Here is a 15,269-nt window from a genome sequence, read left to right on the forward strand (position 1 = left end):
CTTTTTTTTCCTAAGCATTTCCTGTAATTCCATGATCTCTAGCCATTTATTTTTCCTCTTTTCTCCTGTGCTATTTTTTTCAGTAACTGGTAATTTCAGCTGTTTAGCAGAGTGGGAAGTGTGTGTCATTGGAGACATGCCTGTAACACTAACTCATTTAAAAAGGTTGACCTGGGCCACCCCTGAAAGCAAATTCATGTCTTTCACAGGCTTGTGCTTGATTCACATCAGAAATCTGGTACTGACCTGCTCAAAAGGAAAAAAAAATTAACCTTTTCGGGTAAAATAAAATGTCATATTTCTGTGTAGAGAGTATAAAATGGAATTTTATATTACAGTTGATATTACAGTCTCCTTTGGTTGGAAGGACAGATGGGCAAGCTTTTCATGTGTGTATTTTGCTTTTAAACAGGTTCAGCTGAATCCCTTAATCCCAGGCATCAGAGCACAATTTCACCTGCAGATCTGCATGGAATGTGGTATCCTACTGTCAGAAGGACTCTAGTGTGTCTCTCCAAACTGTACAGATGTATAGATGTATGCCAAAATTTCTTTATCTAATTTTTAAGGGGAAGTTATAAAGTGTGAGAGCATGTAGAGCACCATGTCTAAATATTTTAATGCAAACTAGGAATGGACAATTACTGGCCTCTAACCTCTTGGTCTTTCTGCTGCTATCTTTATGTAAAACAAGTAAACAGACAAATTTAGGCTGTCATTTCCGAGACAATTTTATATTTGTAGAATTGGAAAAATGGCACTGATTTGTACATGTATTGCTTTTGCTGTTACAGAAATAATTCAGTGTCTGATGTTCAAGATACTGGTCTCACCTAAGCTGAGGAGTGAATAGGACAAGAAAAAATAGAAAGTTCTGGGTCAATTACGGGGAATGATTTTGTTGCTGAAATTTCTGGGTTGAATGTGTTTGTGTGATGTGTCTGGTCTTAAAAATGGTGACTGTGCTGCTTCTATATTTTGAAAATGTTCTGAATTTTTTTTGTGGCACATGTCTCACGTTCCAAAACGTAGGAACACATTTCCAAAGTTTAAGACAGTGGAAATCTTCATGTCTATCAGAAACAAAAGCAATGTTTACTTGACACGTATTTTAAGACTTTCCCGTTAGAATCTGTTTTGTGTTGCTCACTTAACAGTATATAAGGCTGATAAGTCTCTGAGGAAACTAGTGCAAGTGTTTTTGCTTTTCTGCATGTGTTGTATCTTTATTAGACACATTTAATGGATTTCAAAATATCTTTGATGTGTGTTACACGAAACTGCTGCAAAGATGCTATTACTAAAAAAGAAGCCAGAAAATACTAATGCTTTATTGCTTGAAACATCAATCCCACTAAAACATATGGATATTTGCTCATGTTTTCAGCTAGACCTTTGTAAATGAGGTGATTTCTGTGTTGTTTGCAAGGCTTGTTTACAGTGTATCTGCACAGAGGTTAATTTAGCTTCCCCCTGAGACACTAGCAGAACTGGTACCCTTTGCCTGCACCCTGTAGATAGGGAGCAAATGAATGAAGTGATGCTGGCAAGTCTGGGGCAGTCAGGGCTCTGTTGCAGTGCTGGTGGGAGTGAGCTGTGTTCCTATGGCTGGCTCAGCCGTAGGATCATATTGCTGCCACTTAAGGACTTGCTCCGTGTCCCCAGGGCCGTGGCAGCTGTCATGTTTGTTTACTAAGCTGTCACAAATGTGAGGTAATTTGAGTCTGCCTGAGGTTAAGCTCATTGGAATGATCTCGTGTCTATTGCAGGTGTAGCTTGCACGCACAGGTAGTTGCCCTGACACACAAAGAGTGTCTGGTCAGGTTACCCAACACACACCATTCATGCTGTTGGCTCTGAATGTGTGAAGTGTCACTGAACATGTTGCTACCCAGGTGCCAATTCAGAGATGCAGGGTGAGCAGGGCAGGCTTGTGTGGGTACCTGCATCCAGCCTGGATGGTTGTAGCAAGATTTTGTATCTGAATGCTCCATCCTGTGTCCCTGCACTTAGCCAACATGTTTGCAGCTGGTTGATCTGGAGTTTTATAAGCTGGTAAACACATCGCTCACGAAGTGCAACTCTTAAAATTCTGCCTAAGCTTTGATAACACCTCTTTTGTTGGTCTTTTTTTTTCTTTTCCTTTTCCCTGCAGAGGGCAGTGTTTCAGGGATTATCACAAGAGGCCTTATCTGCCTGCATCCAGTCGCTGCTGGGAGCTGCTGATTCCATCAGCAAAAACAAGGTCAGAATCTGTGCTTTGGGTATGATTTCCACAGCCCCCAGCCCCTTGTATATCTGAAGTCACGAAGCAGTGGTTCAGAATTCTGTTAAAATCTTAGTCAAAGCATGTTGCTCTGCCACCAGTTCTTAGTTATGGTTAATGTATTGCAGGGCAAAGGTAATGATTCACATGGTAGCCTGTCTGAAAAGGTGGCATACAGATCGTAGCAATCATGTTTAGAGGCTGCTCTAACTCATGGGAATTCTGTGAAGTGATGCCTAAAGGGAAATTTTTGCTAGAGGACTTTGTATTTATTTTCACTGCCTGTTACTCTTTTCTCTTTTTCTCTGCCTCCATTGTTCAAATTTTAAAACATCTTTCTAACTTATGTTCACTGGGAGGAAGTTTTAAGTATTCTCTGCTCAGAACTGTGTTATCAAAAGGTGTGATCTCGTGTGTTGCTCAGAATTCAATAAAAATTCATCAGGTCAACACACTTTACCTGTGTTTAAGTAGTTGGAGTAAACTTTTTTTCCTGTCACAGTTCCTTTAAATCCTGTAGTAATTTGCTCATTCCTAACGGCCAGGAAGTGAATTAAAAATAAAAGTCTTAGTAGGCTAAAATTGTTGGATTTTTATAAGCAGTAAATATTCAGTAATGAAAAAGGTTTTAGCTCTGATTTGAAATGATCTGTTTTAAAGTGTCTCTTTTGAGTGTCCTTTAAAAAAATTCTGTTAAACATAGCACCTTTGAAAAGAAATGCAAGCTACATTTCCCTTTAGCTTGAGCAGATAACTATTTCCTGTGTAACTGATTCAGAATTCTACAGTTAAATACCAGTTCCAGCACTGTGTACCTGGCCAGCATTGATTTAAAAGTATTGCAGAGAATGAAACTCGTTCTGCAATGAACCCTAAATAGGTTGGCCCAGAACTAGGATCTCTACCACTTTGTTCTTGATGCATGTTAATTTAATGTTATCTGGTAAAATGATGCATTTAAGAATTAAAAAAAAACCAAAAAACAACAACAAAAAAAAATAACCCCAAACAACTCAAGAAGCCCTTTCCACCACTCATTTTTAGTGACATTTCTGTTTGTTGAAACTGCAGATTTAAATCTGATTTCTTCTTTTCTGTTTTATTTAACATTATATCAAGGAAAGTCCTCCTCCAGCTTGCAAAACCAAATTTGAATTCTAGAGTCCTCCTCCTTTTGCCTCAATGAGCCATGAACTTTAAAGATTAAAACCAGCACGTGTTATAAAGCATGTAGTTAAAATAACAAGCAGTGCAAAACGCATCATTTAGATGGAGTGAACTTGGCCTTCTTTTACTCTTTGTATCTTTGCTGTACTGTTTAGAAATTAACTAAGCTTTGTGTTTAATGACATGAGAAAATCCGTTGTAAGACCTTTGCAGAACAGCACAGTTAATCAAGATTATTACAGGAACATTGACTTTTTTTAGTCATTGTAATGATGAAAACAAATTTAGAACCTCATGTTTTTCAACTATAAATGATGTGAATTACACAAAATAATTCCTCTCTCTGAAGAAGAATAAATTTGTATCTTTCAAATAGTGGATACCTTTACTTAATGAGGATATTTAGTAATACGGCTGCGTAGTCTAATTCTTCTAAGAAATGGGAATAAGGTATCCCATTAAAGTAGAAGTAATGCTTCTGTAGTGCAGTGTATTAGAAATAGTACAGAAATGGGATTTGTTGATCCCAGAGTGTAGTTAATCACTACAGACTAATGGAAAAAGCTTGTTAAATGATAAAAGTGGAAACGTAGAAACTTTGCTCCTCATTTAATTGTTTGGGGTTTTTTTTACATGTAATGCATGTTCTTTCTCTTGTGCTGTAGACCCAGGTCGATGGACAGCTTTTCTTAATAAAACACCTTCTGATTCTTCGTGAACAAATTGCTCCTTTCCACACTGATTTCACCATTAAGGAAATTTCCCTGGACCTTAAGAAAACTAGAGGTACTAAACAGCTGCTGGCTACAGAATGGGATGGGATTGTCCTCCCTTTGTGCCAGCAAAAGTTTTGGGTTTATTTTATGTTCACTTGCAATGACCTGTATGCTTTTTCTAATCTCTTGCTTTGTTCCTAGCTTTTCTGGAAAAAACCAAAACCATTCTCCTACTTAGGGCAATTCAAAATGTATCTAATAAATTCTTTCTTTTTCTATGAAATGTGTTTGCCTGCTTTCACTGTTGACCTAACTCATTTATCCAGTCTTTTTTAAGAACTGCTAAATAATCTACATTTCTATTGCACAGAATTGTCTTTCCTCTTTTCTAACCTGTTAAAGGAATATCTTTCCTTACTGCTGCTTAGTAGGGGAATTTAACAATATGTAGTCAACTTAGCTAGAGCAAATTAAGATTTCCTGGACCTTTCTGTGAAGTTTTTGTTTTGAGAAGGATTTCTTATTTTGCAAGTTCAATGAACAGTATCGGTATTATGGTATTATGTAGCAAGCATGTCTCTCATAGGAAAATAGAAGTAGTGGCCATGGTCATGGTTTTTGAAATTGTACTATTGTTCCCTTATAAAATTCAGGAAAAAAGCTCTTAACACAAAATTGAACTGTCATGCACTTTCCAAGTTGCAAGGATAATGGGAAAAATTATTAAAAGCATGTCGAGTTTCTCTCCTTCCATTCCAGAAGAGAAGGCTGAAGAAATAACTTCTCTTTCCTGCTAATATGCTGCAGCCTTAACTCTGAAGCAAGCATTTCTTACACTAACCATTTCACTTGTTGCATTTGAACATCAATGAAACCTCCTACCTGTTGAGTGGTTTCTAGTTGACTGGAGGTTAAAGGGCAAATACATCCTTTTGGTGTCTTGTCCTGGCTGACACACAAGTTTGTTCTCCATATTCATTTAATGGAATAAATTTTTGTGCCAGCCAGTGCTTTGCAGGTGGTAGTGGTAAGTAATGGAAAACACTTTCTTTATATTGGGTGGTGGTGGCAGTGGTGTTGAAAAGATGTATGTTGTGCTTAATTCCTACTGTGTGTAGCTTAGGCCAGTAGAGCTCTTATATTTGGGATGAGTTGTAGAGGAAAAATAATATGGCTAATAGTTTTACTGTGTTCTAGCCAAACTTCCTGCACACAGGTTTAAGATTTAATTTGGTATTTACAGATGAAGCAATACTGCTTACTGTAAAAGTCACGTTTTTGCCCAATTTCTTTGAAGTAGTATAATGTTAAGGTTCATGTAACTGAAATATTCAGTAGGAAAAAGGACTAGCTCATAGTCTTCTAATCAAGAATTTGGGAAATCTCTGGCATTTCTCAAATTGCTGGTAAAAAATTCAGAGAACACATATAATCTTGCTCTGTGTTCACCTTTCACTGCATAAGAGTGCAGATTCTTATTTCAGTGCAAAATCTACAAACCTATATATTTGGTATTCTCTCTTTATTTAATGTCTCAGAAAACACTCTTTTATGTCTTTTTTCCCTCCTCCTGTTTTATACAGAGTGCAGAATTTCTTTTGAAGTGGAAAAAAAAAGCAGATAGATTTGTAGGATGATAAATGGCTGACAGTAGGGTAAAAAGCTATACTGTAACTAATAATTTTCTTTTTCCCAATTTGACTATATTTCAGCGTGACAGCATCCTGTTGAGACTATAGGTGTAATTTCATTATCTTGTGTTATTTACAGACATTGTTGCTTTTCCTTCTTGAGACTTGTGTAGAGAACATAAACATGAATGTTTATCAACCTTGATGTTTTGTTGTTTTGTCCTAACTAAAACAGCTAAGCACAGAAGAAAAAAGTGCCAATTAAAAGTAATTTCATGCAAGTGTAGTTGGTTTTCCCAGACAATATGTGCAAAATTTTGCATATTATTTGTAAATGCTTAAATAGCTTATGTTAACGTCTCCCACTTGTAGATTACAGCAACAGAAGAGAAGAGCTCACGCAATTTTCATGGCTCTAGCACTGCAGTTAATCAGCAACTTGTTAGTTTCTTGATATGTATTTATCTGTTTACACTGTGCAACTGTTAGGTACAGGTGTACCGTAGGTGCCACTGAAAAGTAGTGAATTAAGCTGTGTGTGTTTCTGTGCATGTGCACTTGTGCATCCGCTCTGAGCAGTGCTATTGTCATTAATGTTGCAGTCATAATCATTCATGCTGGGCCATTTTTATGCATAAATGAGTGATTATAGTTTGTAGTTCCTGGAGCTGAGTGGCATTGACTTACAGTGTGAGTGACTTTCTGATTCACAGATGCAGCATTTAAAATCCTGAATCCTAAGGCAGTTTCAAGATTTTTTAGACTGAACAGCAACAATGCCTTGATACAGTTCTTACTGGAGGTAATGTGGAGTCTTGTTGCATTAAGAAAAATTGGGTCATTTAAGTGTGTGGTGGTCTCTGGCAATTAAAAAGAAGAGAATTGTTGTTCTCTGTTCAAGGGTACTCCAGAAATCAGGGAACATTATATCGACTCCAAGAAAGACGTAGATCGTCATCTGAAATCAGCTTGTGAGCAGTTTATTCAGCAGCAAACCAAACAGTTTATAGACCAGCTGGAGGAGTTCATGACAAAGGTACAAATGTGTTGTATGTTTGTTAACCTAACTGAAGTACTGGGAGGATAAGGGAATTGGTATTTAAATTGGGTATATGACAATCTGCTAGTGCTGTGTGATTAGCTGAAGATAGTGTGCTTTCTTTTAAGTTCCAACAGCAATTTTCCAGGCATTTTTGAGATTAATGGGGTTAAAGGAACATGTCATAGCTTGTTTTTACAAGCAACCCTTGTGTTCTTTGATCAAGAAGCTTTAATTTTTCCTTGAATTGTAACAAGTGTGTGAAGGTTGGCAGGAGCTTTTCTTTCTGCAGGAACTACTTTGATTGCATTTGTAAGCCTTCAAAAACAGTCTTGGGTCATGTGTGTTCTTGAGGGAGATCTTAGAGTATTGGATGTCTTGTTACAATACATTTCTTTCTAGAACCTGCTCTAGAGGCCAGGATTTCTAGTGAGAAAACCTCTCAAGAGGATCTATTCTGAGCCTTAGGTCCTGAGAATAAGTGACATGATCTCTCAGAAACTGCGGCTACAGCATTGCATGGACTGCAGATATCCCAGCTGCTGATTTTTTAAGAATTTAGAAGATTACAGTATTAAATTTACTTATGCTTGTCATGCTGGGGTAGGGGTCAGTGGCATGCCTATAATATAGGTGAGTAACTGGTGAGATTGATAGATTGTTTGAGTGATCTCAGTGATTCATTGGGAATCTGGGGAATTTGACTAAGCTGCTTAAGGATAAGTCTCTTTTGAGGTTTTGTATCCTTAGGTGCCCAAGCATCTTTGTAAATTTAATCCTATTTTGAATTTTACTTTCAAGAATTGATCACGGCTGTAATTTTGAATTGCATTTCTGTCGAGCTGCTTCCCCTGTGTGTTGTTAAGTCAGGTCATAGAAGAGACAGATCAGTGGAGATTCTGTACACTGTGGTATCTCAGAGAGTTGTGCAATTTTTAGTTGGTTATTTTGTTGTGAACTCAGCTGAAAGAAATGTAATTTTGTTGATTTTACTTCTTTTAGGCAGCTGCTTTAAAAACAATGGCCACTCAAGGAGGTCCCAATTATAGCCTTTCACAGCAACCTTGGGCACAACCAGGTATTTACTTTGGTTTATATTCATATTACTATTAGGAATCTGAAGAGGTGATCAGAATGACTTGGACTGGGAGACTGTGATTGATTTTGAAAAATTCTACATATAAGAACTGTCTGCTCTTTTCTTACAAATCCTGGCTTCCATTTGAGCCTGTGTGCTATTTGAAATGTCTTAAGCCAGCTTTAAAAACCAGACAAACTTCAGAATATGTGTTTAATTGGTGCAGTAGATGAATGCCTTGAGTATTTCTCAAGCTGTGATTGTTCTTGCATGTAAACAGCATTTCTGCAACTGCATACAGAATGTGCTTAAGGAATTAATTAATTGTGTTATGATAAAGCTTTTACTTGTGTAGGAAAGAATGAATCCTCACTGAAGCCCTTATTGTCTGTACATTTGGTATTTAGTTTGTTTTGAGTTTTCCTGTCACCATGCAAAAATGGAATCTGGGTTTATTTCCCTCTTTTTTAAAAATTCAAATGTGAACACTTCATAGGAACATTTGGAGCAGCTTTAGATGCTCCTTGGTTGTTTTGCTCTTCACTTTACAAAGTTGTGCTTCTGGATGAAAAACTGATTATTCCAAATCATACACTGGAACCTTCTGTTGCATCATATTCTTAAGATGTAAAGCCAGCAATGTTCATACATAACTCAGTGCTGCTCCATGGGTCAGACACTCTCAAGGGCTAACTTGAGGTTCTACTTAATATCTCCCTCTTCTTCAAGAGTTTTTTTAATGTTTGTTTGGAGATAATTATGTGTGTAGAAGCAAATCGAAGCAGAGTTTTTGCTGTTTCCTGGAGTCATTTGTCTGAGAAGTGGCACTAGGCAGAAAATTTAGATGTGGCAGAAGTTGAGGGAGGAAAAACCCACACAGGATTTTAATTTCAGTACTTTAAAACTACAAAATGTATTTTTTTTTCCCTTGGCCTTTAGGCAATGATCTTGTAAAATCATTAAAATTCCTAGCAATAAAGAAAGAAGGTCTTGTCTGACAGAGGATTCCTGTCTGGTTAATTCAAAATCCAGATTTCTGTGCAGCCTTTCCCCTCACAGACATGGCCTATAAACAGTAAGGAGGATTTGTGATTCTGTTCTCTTTGTTAGCACTGTTTCCCAGCAGTTGCTTTTCCAGTTAGGTTTTCTGGGAGGGAGCCTATGTAGAGCTTAGTTGCTATTGGAGGGTTGTGATTTCAGAAGCCTCAGGAGGATGTGGTAGCTTTCAGAAATGGGATGGGTGCATTTTCTGCAGGGAAAGGAAGCAGTGTCTGGCAGGCTGTGGTCCTGTGATATGTTTGACACTGCACAGCCCAGCGCCCCCTCTCTCCCTTCCACTCAAACCTCTGGTAATGATCCACCCAGGAGAGCGGAGGTGTTTTACTGGAGTATAGGTTTCAGCAAGCAGAACTCCATTTTAGCCTGTGAAACATGTTTTCTTTTTCTTTCAGCAAAGATCAACGATCTGGTCTCTTCCACTTACAAGACAATAAAAACAAAGTTGCCATCAACTTTACGAAGCATGTCCTTATACTTGTCCAATAAAGATACAGAATTAATTCTGTTTAAGCCAGTCAGGGTGAGTATTGCTGCCATGTTTACCTGTAGATGTTTCATGGTGATATCTTTAGCTTAAAAAAGCCAAATCCAAACAGCTGTACTGCTCTTGCTGTACTATGCAACACACGGATACTGCAGGGAAGTAACTGCTGCTCTTTATTGTGTACATTTTCCACCTGGCACCAAATGAGCTGCCGTAAGGAAAATTAACTCTGTCCCACACCAACCAGTCGATTTTGGTCAGTTATGCATGGGCAAGAGCACCAGAGGCAGAGAGGGTGATACAGATTGAGTGGAAAACCTGCTGTAAACAACCAGGGGAGCCAAGCTTGAGTATTAAGCTTCTAGGTTAAGTCTTTAGGACTCAATGTTTCACTTTAGCACATCTAACTGAAGTTTTTATGTCATGGCTAATGTGGATTCCAGTAGCTGTTTTGGGGCTTGTTTTAGAAAAAGTTCTTGGAGCTTGACTGCTTCTCCGTAGCTATTCCATATATATTGTGTTTGTTCTGGTTTAAGGTGGGTGTTGTGTTTTTTAATACTGATTTTTTCTTCTTTCCTTTAAAAGAATAACATTCAGCAAATGTTCCAGAACATATATATTGTGTTTGTTCTGGTTTAAGGTGGGTGTTGTGTTTTTTAATACTGATTTTTTCTTCTTTCCTTTAAAAGAATAACATTCAGCAAATGTTCCAGAAACTCCATGCTCTGTTAAAGGAAGAATTTAGTAATGAAGACCTCCAGATCATAGCTTGTCCTTCAATGGAACAGGTATATATTGAAGGTCCCTATTTTATCAGCTGCTCTTTCATGTGACTGGCATTTATAAACATTGATTTTTTTCATTTTTTGTATTTCCAGTGTTCAGTATCATTATTTATTTCTTATCCCCCTTAATCCTGGATGATTAAACTTTGGGCTTTATCTGATCTTAAGACTCTCAGCTAGGAGAGGACTTTGGTTGGGTTTTTTTAATGAATGTCTAATAGATTTTCTTAAACCAAGGTGGTGATTGATGTTGCTGGGAATTGAGTTGTACAGCATTGTAGAAGAGTCTTGCCATTTCCTGGCATTGTCTTCTTGGAAAGGTATCAAAGCCAGTGAATATGCCTTAAAAAACTGCATTTGAAGGCAGTCTTTCTTTTGACAAATACAAAAAGCAGCAGCTTTTACATCTAAGAAGCACGAGAATGAATTACTAGAGTGCATTTAAAGTGAATTGTAGTGAGAAAATGTGCAGATGTTTATGGAAGTGTAAGCCTGCATGGTCTGTAGGCTCAGAGATAATTTGGGTTAAGAATTCCCTCTATTAGGTTTCTCTGTCAGAAACCAAGCAGGCTTTTAAAAATGTCACTTTGACCTTAGTAGTCTAGGGAATGTAGGTAGAATCTTGATTATCACAGGATGATTTAAACAGGTAATCTATTTTATGGATTAGAGGATGTTGCCTGCAGTGTGTGTGGCCACAGGCATGTGAGATAACTGTCCTGGAGCACTTTTCTGGAGTGGGAGTGATGCACCATAAGGAGGTGAGGTTATCCTGGAGGAGATGGCTTCCTCTAATTGTTTATCTGATGAACCTTAGGATTACTTATCCTACAAACTGAAGTGTGTGGGAAACCATATTGTAATCTATGAGAAACATGTACTGTGGAGGATCCCAAGTGTATTTCAGATATTTGAGGTGAATGGTAACATTTTTTTGCCAGTGTGCCTGTTTTTTGGAATTTCTTGACAACACATGGAGTTACCTGAGGAAGTTTATCACAGTAGTTTGTCACTGCTGAAATGAGTGGTCAGCATGGTCATCAGTTGCATTTTAAAAAGCCTGTGAGTAGGCATTTGACTGGAAATTTTGGCTGTTGTTTTGTAACTGTCTTCTGATTAATGTGCTTCCTAGGAATCCTGTTTGAAGGTCAAAATATGACACATCAGTTCTAAAACTTGGCTTCTCTAACATAGGCTTTCATTTTGTCTTTCAGGTGAACTTACTGTTGTCGATGTCCAAGTAGCCCAGCAATGAGGCTGCTTGGAATAAGCTTCAGCCAAATGCCAGGGAATGAAGGGAATGCAGAGACATTTGCTTGAAGTAAACGAACGATCCCTGTGCAGTCCAGTCTGCATCAAAACTATCCAGGCTGCTTAACCCTGTTTTAAGGAAAAAACCCCAAATGAACAGGTTTCTTGATTTGGTAGAGGTCTTCCTGTTCATTGGCTTGAGCAGTGGGCAGAAGAAAATGAAACAAAAACCCCTTTGCTGATCACTCTTATGGAAGCTCAATTACTGCCTTTTCTAGATATTTTCAAAATTGAAAACCTTTTTGGTTTGTTTTTTTAATGTAAAAACCATTCTTGCTTTCCCGTAATGAGTTGATATATGCAATGGAAAGTCACACTTTCAAAGAGATGCTGGAAATACAGTGCAGGGAATCAAATGAGAGCAGCAATAGATATTTGTGAGAGTTGGGAGATGACCATATTGGTATGACAATTTGACTTAAGCAGTCATGCTCTGAGTTTTTCTTTAACTTCTCTGAAAATCCTGGTAATCCACCACATGCTGGAAAGTAATTCAGAGGTTCTTGCTTGGGAAACCTTAATTTCCCACATGTGAAGTGTTTCTTGAAACACTGGATGGGCTGTCTTTCTTACACTCTTGTGAGTGAGAGGGGTGAGGCCAGACCTGAAGTGTCATACTCTAGCCTTTCTCCATGTGAAGGGTCTCAGATCCTTGGGATTTGCAATGGAAAGCTCTGCAACATAATTTCTGTTGTGTCTGAGTGAAGTACATGTTTTCACATGCTTCACAGCACTGCCTAGCACTGAGGGTTTCAGCTATCTAATTTTAGGGCAGAGTTGGTGTTTTTGCCTTTCTCAAGACCAGATAGTGGTGTCACATTGTTTAAAGTGGGAACGGGGTCTGGAGCTTGCACAGCCTTTGTGCCGTGGAGAAAGTGCTAATCAGGGGGTGTGGGGATGCCTGAAACTGATGTGCAAGGCTGTCAAATCTGCATTGTAAAGAGAGGATAAGTGCTCGGGAACTGGTAAACAGTGCACACTGTTGAGTGAGCATTAATTGGACATTAGTGTGGAAAGCTGGAAGCTAAATGCCTGGCCTTAATGGAATGAACACTTCAGGGTCTCTCAGTGTGTAAATCTTCATTGTGCAGCGCTGTAAAATGAAAATGTAGTGGGTTATGTGACAGATCTTTAACTTATTTATAAAGCCTCTTCTGTACTTTTGAATATGAAGAAATTTCCTTGCACATCGGTGATATTTTGATTTAATAATTTTCCTGATATAAATAACAAGACTGGAGTACAAGATGGTAGGACTGAAAGCTACCACGAGAAATGTTACAGCAGTGGTGCTGAAATACATAAATGGTACTAATAGGACCTTACATGACTCCTTAAAAATTAAGTAAAGGAACTAACAAGGAGAAAAACTTGTCCTCTCCCTTTACTTATGTAGAAATACAGTCTGTAAAATAATGTCCAGTGCATTGTAAAATATGTATATTTGTTTTTTATAAGGTTTTTCAGAAGGACTGCATGGTCACTGTACAGAGTTATGACTAACTTAATGCAGACATTGTACAGAAGAGTTGTGAAAGGTAAACCATGGCAGTAGTCGCTCTTGTGCTTGGGATCTTTTTCTCTATTAGAGTATCCAGACAGCTCTAGGACAGCTGGTGGAAGGATTAGAAGAGCATCAGTTTATACAGCCTGTTTGCTAAATGAACATTTGTTTAAACATGTACAGTTTCAGATATTTACGTTTACAAATAGTGTAAATAGTTTCAAAAGATTAATTTAAGATGCTTTATATTATCTGACTAGAAACTTGCTGTTTTTAATTTTTTTAAATAAAAATGTTGCCTCCTATTTTGGTCCAAGAGTAAAGCTTTATTCTGTATCCTGAGGCTTGTCTGTCAAGATAACTGCAATACAGAGATAATAAACATCCTAATAAGCACAGGTTGTGCATTGCTGAGAAGTGTTCTTTTTTAGCAGTAAGAGAATCGAGTTTATTTGACACACATATACCTGAGTGCTGAATGTACAGCTAATTGTTAAATATATGCCTCTTTATGGTTATAATAAAAGTAAATTTGTATTTTCTTTACTGACAAGCAGTCTTGTGTGACTAAATGGTCTCTTTCCTTGCAGTTTTATTAGAAGGAGGAAACTGCAACTGTGAACCACAACTGTAATACAAGAACATATTTTAGCTAAGTTGGCTTTTACTAAGAGAGCTTAGGAGCTGGTGGCAGAAAACACAAGTGTTACTGTGTTTGATGACTGTTCTTGCCTGGTTACTCACAGACTCATCCACCCAGAGTTTCTCATTACCCTGTGGTGCTCTTGTGGCCCTTGGTGGTGTAAAACACATCATGCAGAAGCTTGCATTTTGTCCCCTGTAATGTCAGCATGAAGCTTCCCTTCACCCTCTGGCTTTCACAGTGTCATTTGAATGGAACTATCCAAGTAAAAGCTCTCCTTCCCTGTGGAATTTGGCTTGTGTCTGAGAGGTGTGGGGCAGTGATGTGTGACCAGAGCTTCCTGGTCACTTGGAGGCTCCTCTAGGGATCTGGCCCTTTGGATTGCATCCAAATGAGACGAATGCCTGGGCAGCTTTTGGACAACAGTGATGCCTGCAAGCGAAATCTGAGATGTGCCATGTGTTTTCCAAGCAAATCCTAGTAGTTCTTTTCTCAAACTGCATATTTGGTATTGACAAAGTGACGTGGGTGTGAAAAGGGGAAAAGTCTTGGCTGCTGAGCAAATTCTGGTGACTGCAGGTAGACCCAGCTCTGTCCACAAATGCTGTTTTCTCCCACTCTTGTGCATTTTCATTCCCATTGAGCCCTAAAACCAAGCCAGTATATGGAACAAGTCAGGTCTTTGATATAAAGACCTCTAAACGGCACAAAAGGAAAAAAGAATCACCTGGTTCCTTTCAGCGGTGGCCAACCATGGCACTATGCCATAGGTATTGCCATCAGCTGGAGCCTGGAAACCCAAGAGACACCTCATGTTCCCTTTCTTGGATTGCCCCTGATCCCTGTGCCCAGGCTGCTCTTTGCCATCCCCTCTGCACCAGCCCAGGTGTCTCTGCCAAGCTGGTCAGGCACACTTGGCACAACCAGTTCCCAAATTTCCAGTTCCTCAGCTGCTGTGTGGAAGCCATGTACTTCAAGGCACTGTGCATTTGGTGTGTAACCCTGCTGGTCACACAGGGATCCATCACGTGCTGTCAGCTGAGGCAAACCTGCTTACAAGGGCTTGGTGTACAGATGGGCATTGTGAGCTTGAAGAAAGGAGCTTTGTTTCCATTGCAAAGTGACTGTTAGCATCCTGATAAGGGAAAAGTTGGTCTGAAATGCTGATGTGACTGCTTGCTGTGAGCACTAATTTCTTGTGTTTCAGTATTTCATGCAGGTAGGAGATAACAAAATGCAAGGACTGATATCACTGAGAAAGAGATTTCCAAAAGTATTGCAACACTGATTATTGCAGAGCAGGCTCATGAGCTGAATGTTTTTAGACTGAAGGAGGAGCTCCTCTTTGCTTTCTGGCCGCCTAAGTGGGTAACTTTCTCTGGATCTTTCAGCTGCAAAGAGAGCCCGTGCAGAGTGAAGGATGTTAGTGCTAAACTCTCTGAGGGGGGGCTGAATGGGAGAGCATCCTACATCTCTTGTAACCCAACCTTTCACCGTGCAACCTGCCATGGGTGCCCTTTCCCTTCATGCTTGTGGAGCACACTAACCCTACAGCTTCCCCTGGGGGCTGATCCTCTTCCAGCACA

The 15,269-nt window shown here is 38.9% G+C and overlaps 1 protein-coding gene across 1 annotated transcript in view; it reads left to right on the top strand.

The window, feature by feature from the left end:
• COG3 (component of oligomeric golgi complex 3) overlaps nucleotides 1-13,593 on the top strand; it is a 30,159-nt gene extending 16,566 nt beyond the window's left edge. Inside the window, exons 15-23 of the mRNA XM_014306903.2 lie at nucleotides 413-537; nucleotides 2,156-2,245; nucleotides 4,099-4,219; nucleotides 6,494-6,582; nucleotides 6,682-6,816; nucleotides 7,822-7,897; nucleotides 9,349-9,476; nucleotides 10,130-10,228; nucleotides 11,440-13,593. Coding sequence (XP_014162378.1) covers nucleotides 413-537; nucleotides 2,156-2,245; nucleotides 4,099-4,219; nucleotides 6,494-6,582; nucleotides 6,682-6,816; nucleotides 7,822-7,897; nucleotides 9,349-9,476; nucleotides 10,130-10,228; nucleotides 11,440-11,469 — 893 coding nt within the window. The 3' untranslated portion in view covers nucleotides 11,470-13,593. The remainder of the gene's footprint in view (nucleotides 1-412; nucleotides 538-2,155; nucleotides 2,246-4,098; nucleotides 4,220-6,493; nucleotides 6,583-6,681; nucleotides 6,817-7,821; nucleotides 7,898-9,348; nucleotides 9,477-10,129; nucleotides 10,229-11,439) is intronic.
• Nucleotides 13,594-15,269: the final 1,676 nt, after the last annotated feature.

Source organism: Geospiza fortis, unplaced genomic scaffold (assembly GCF_000277835.1).
Source record: "Geospiza fortis unplaced genomic scaffold, GeoFor_1.0 scaffold194, whole genome shotgun sequence".
Lineage (NCBI taxonomy): Eukaryota > Metazoa > Chordata > Aves > Passeriformes > Thraupidae > Geospiza > Geospiza fortis.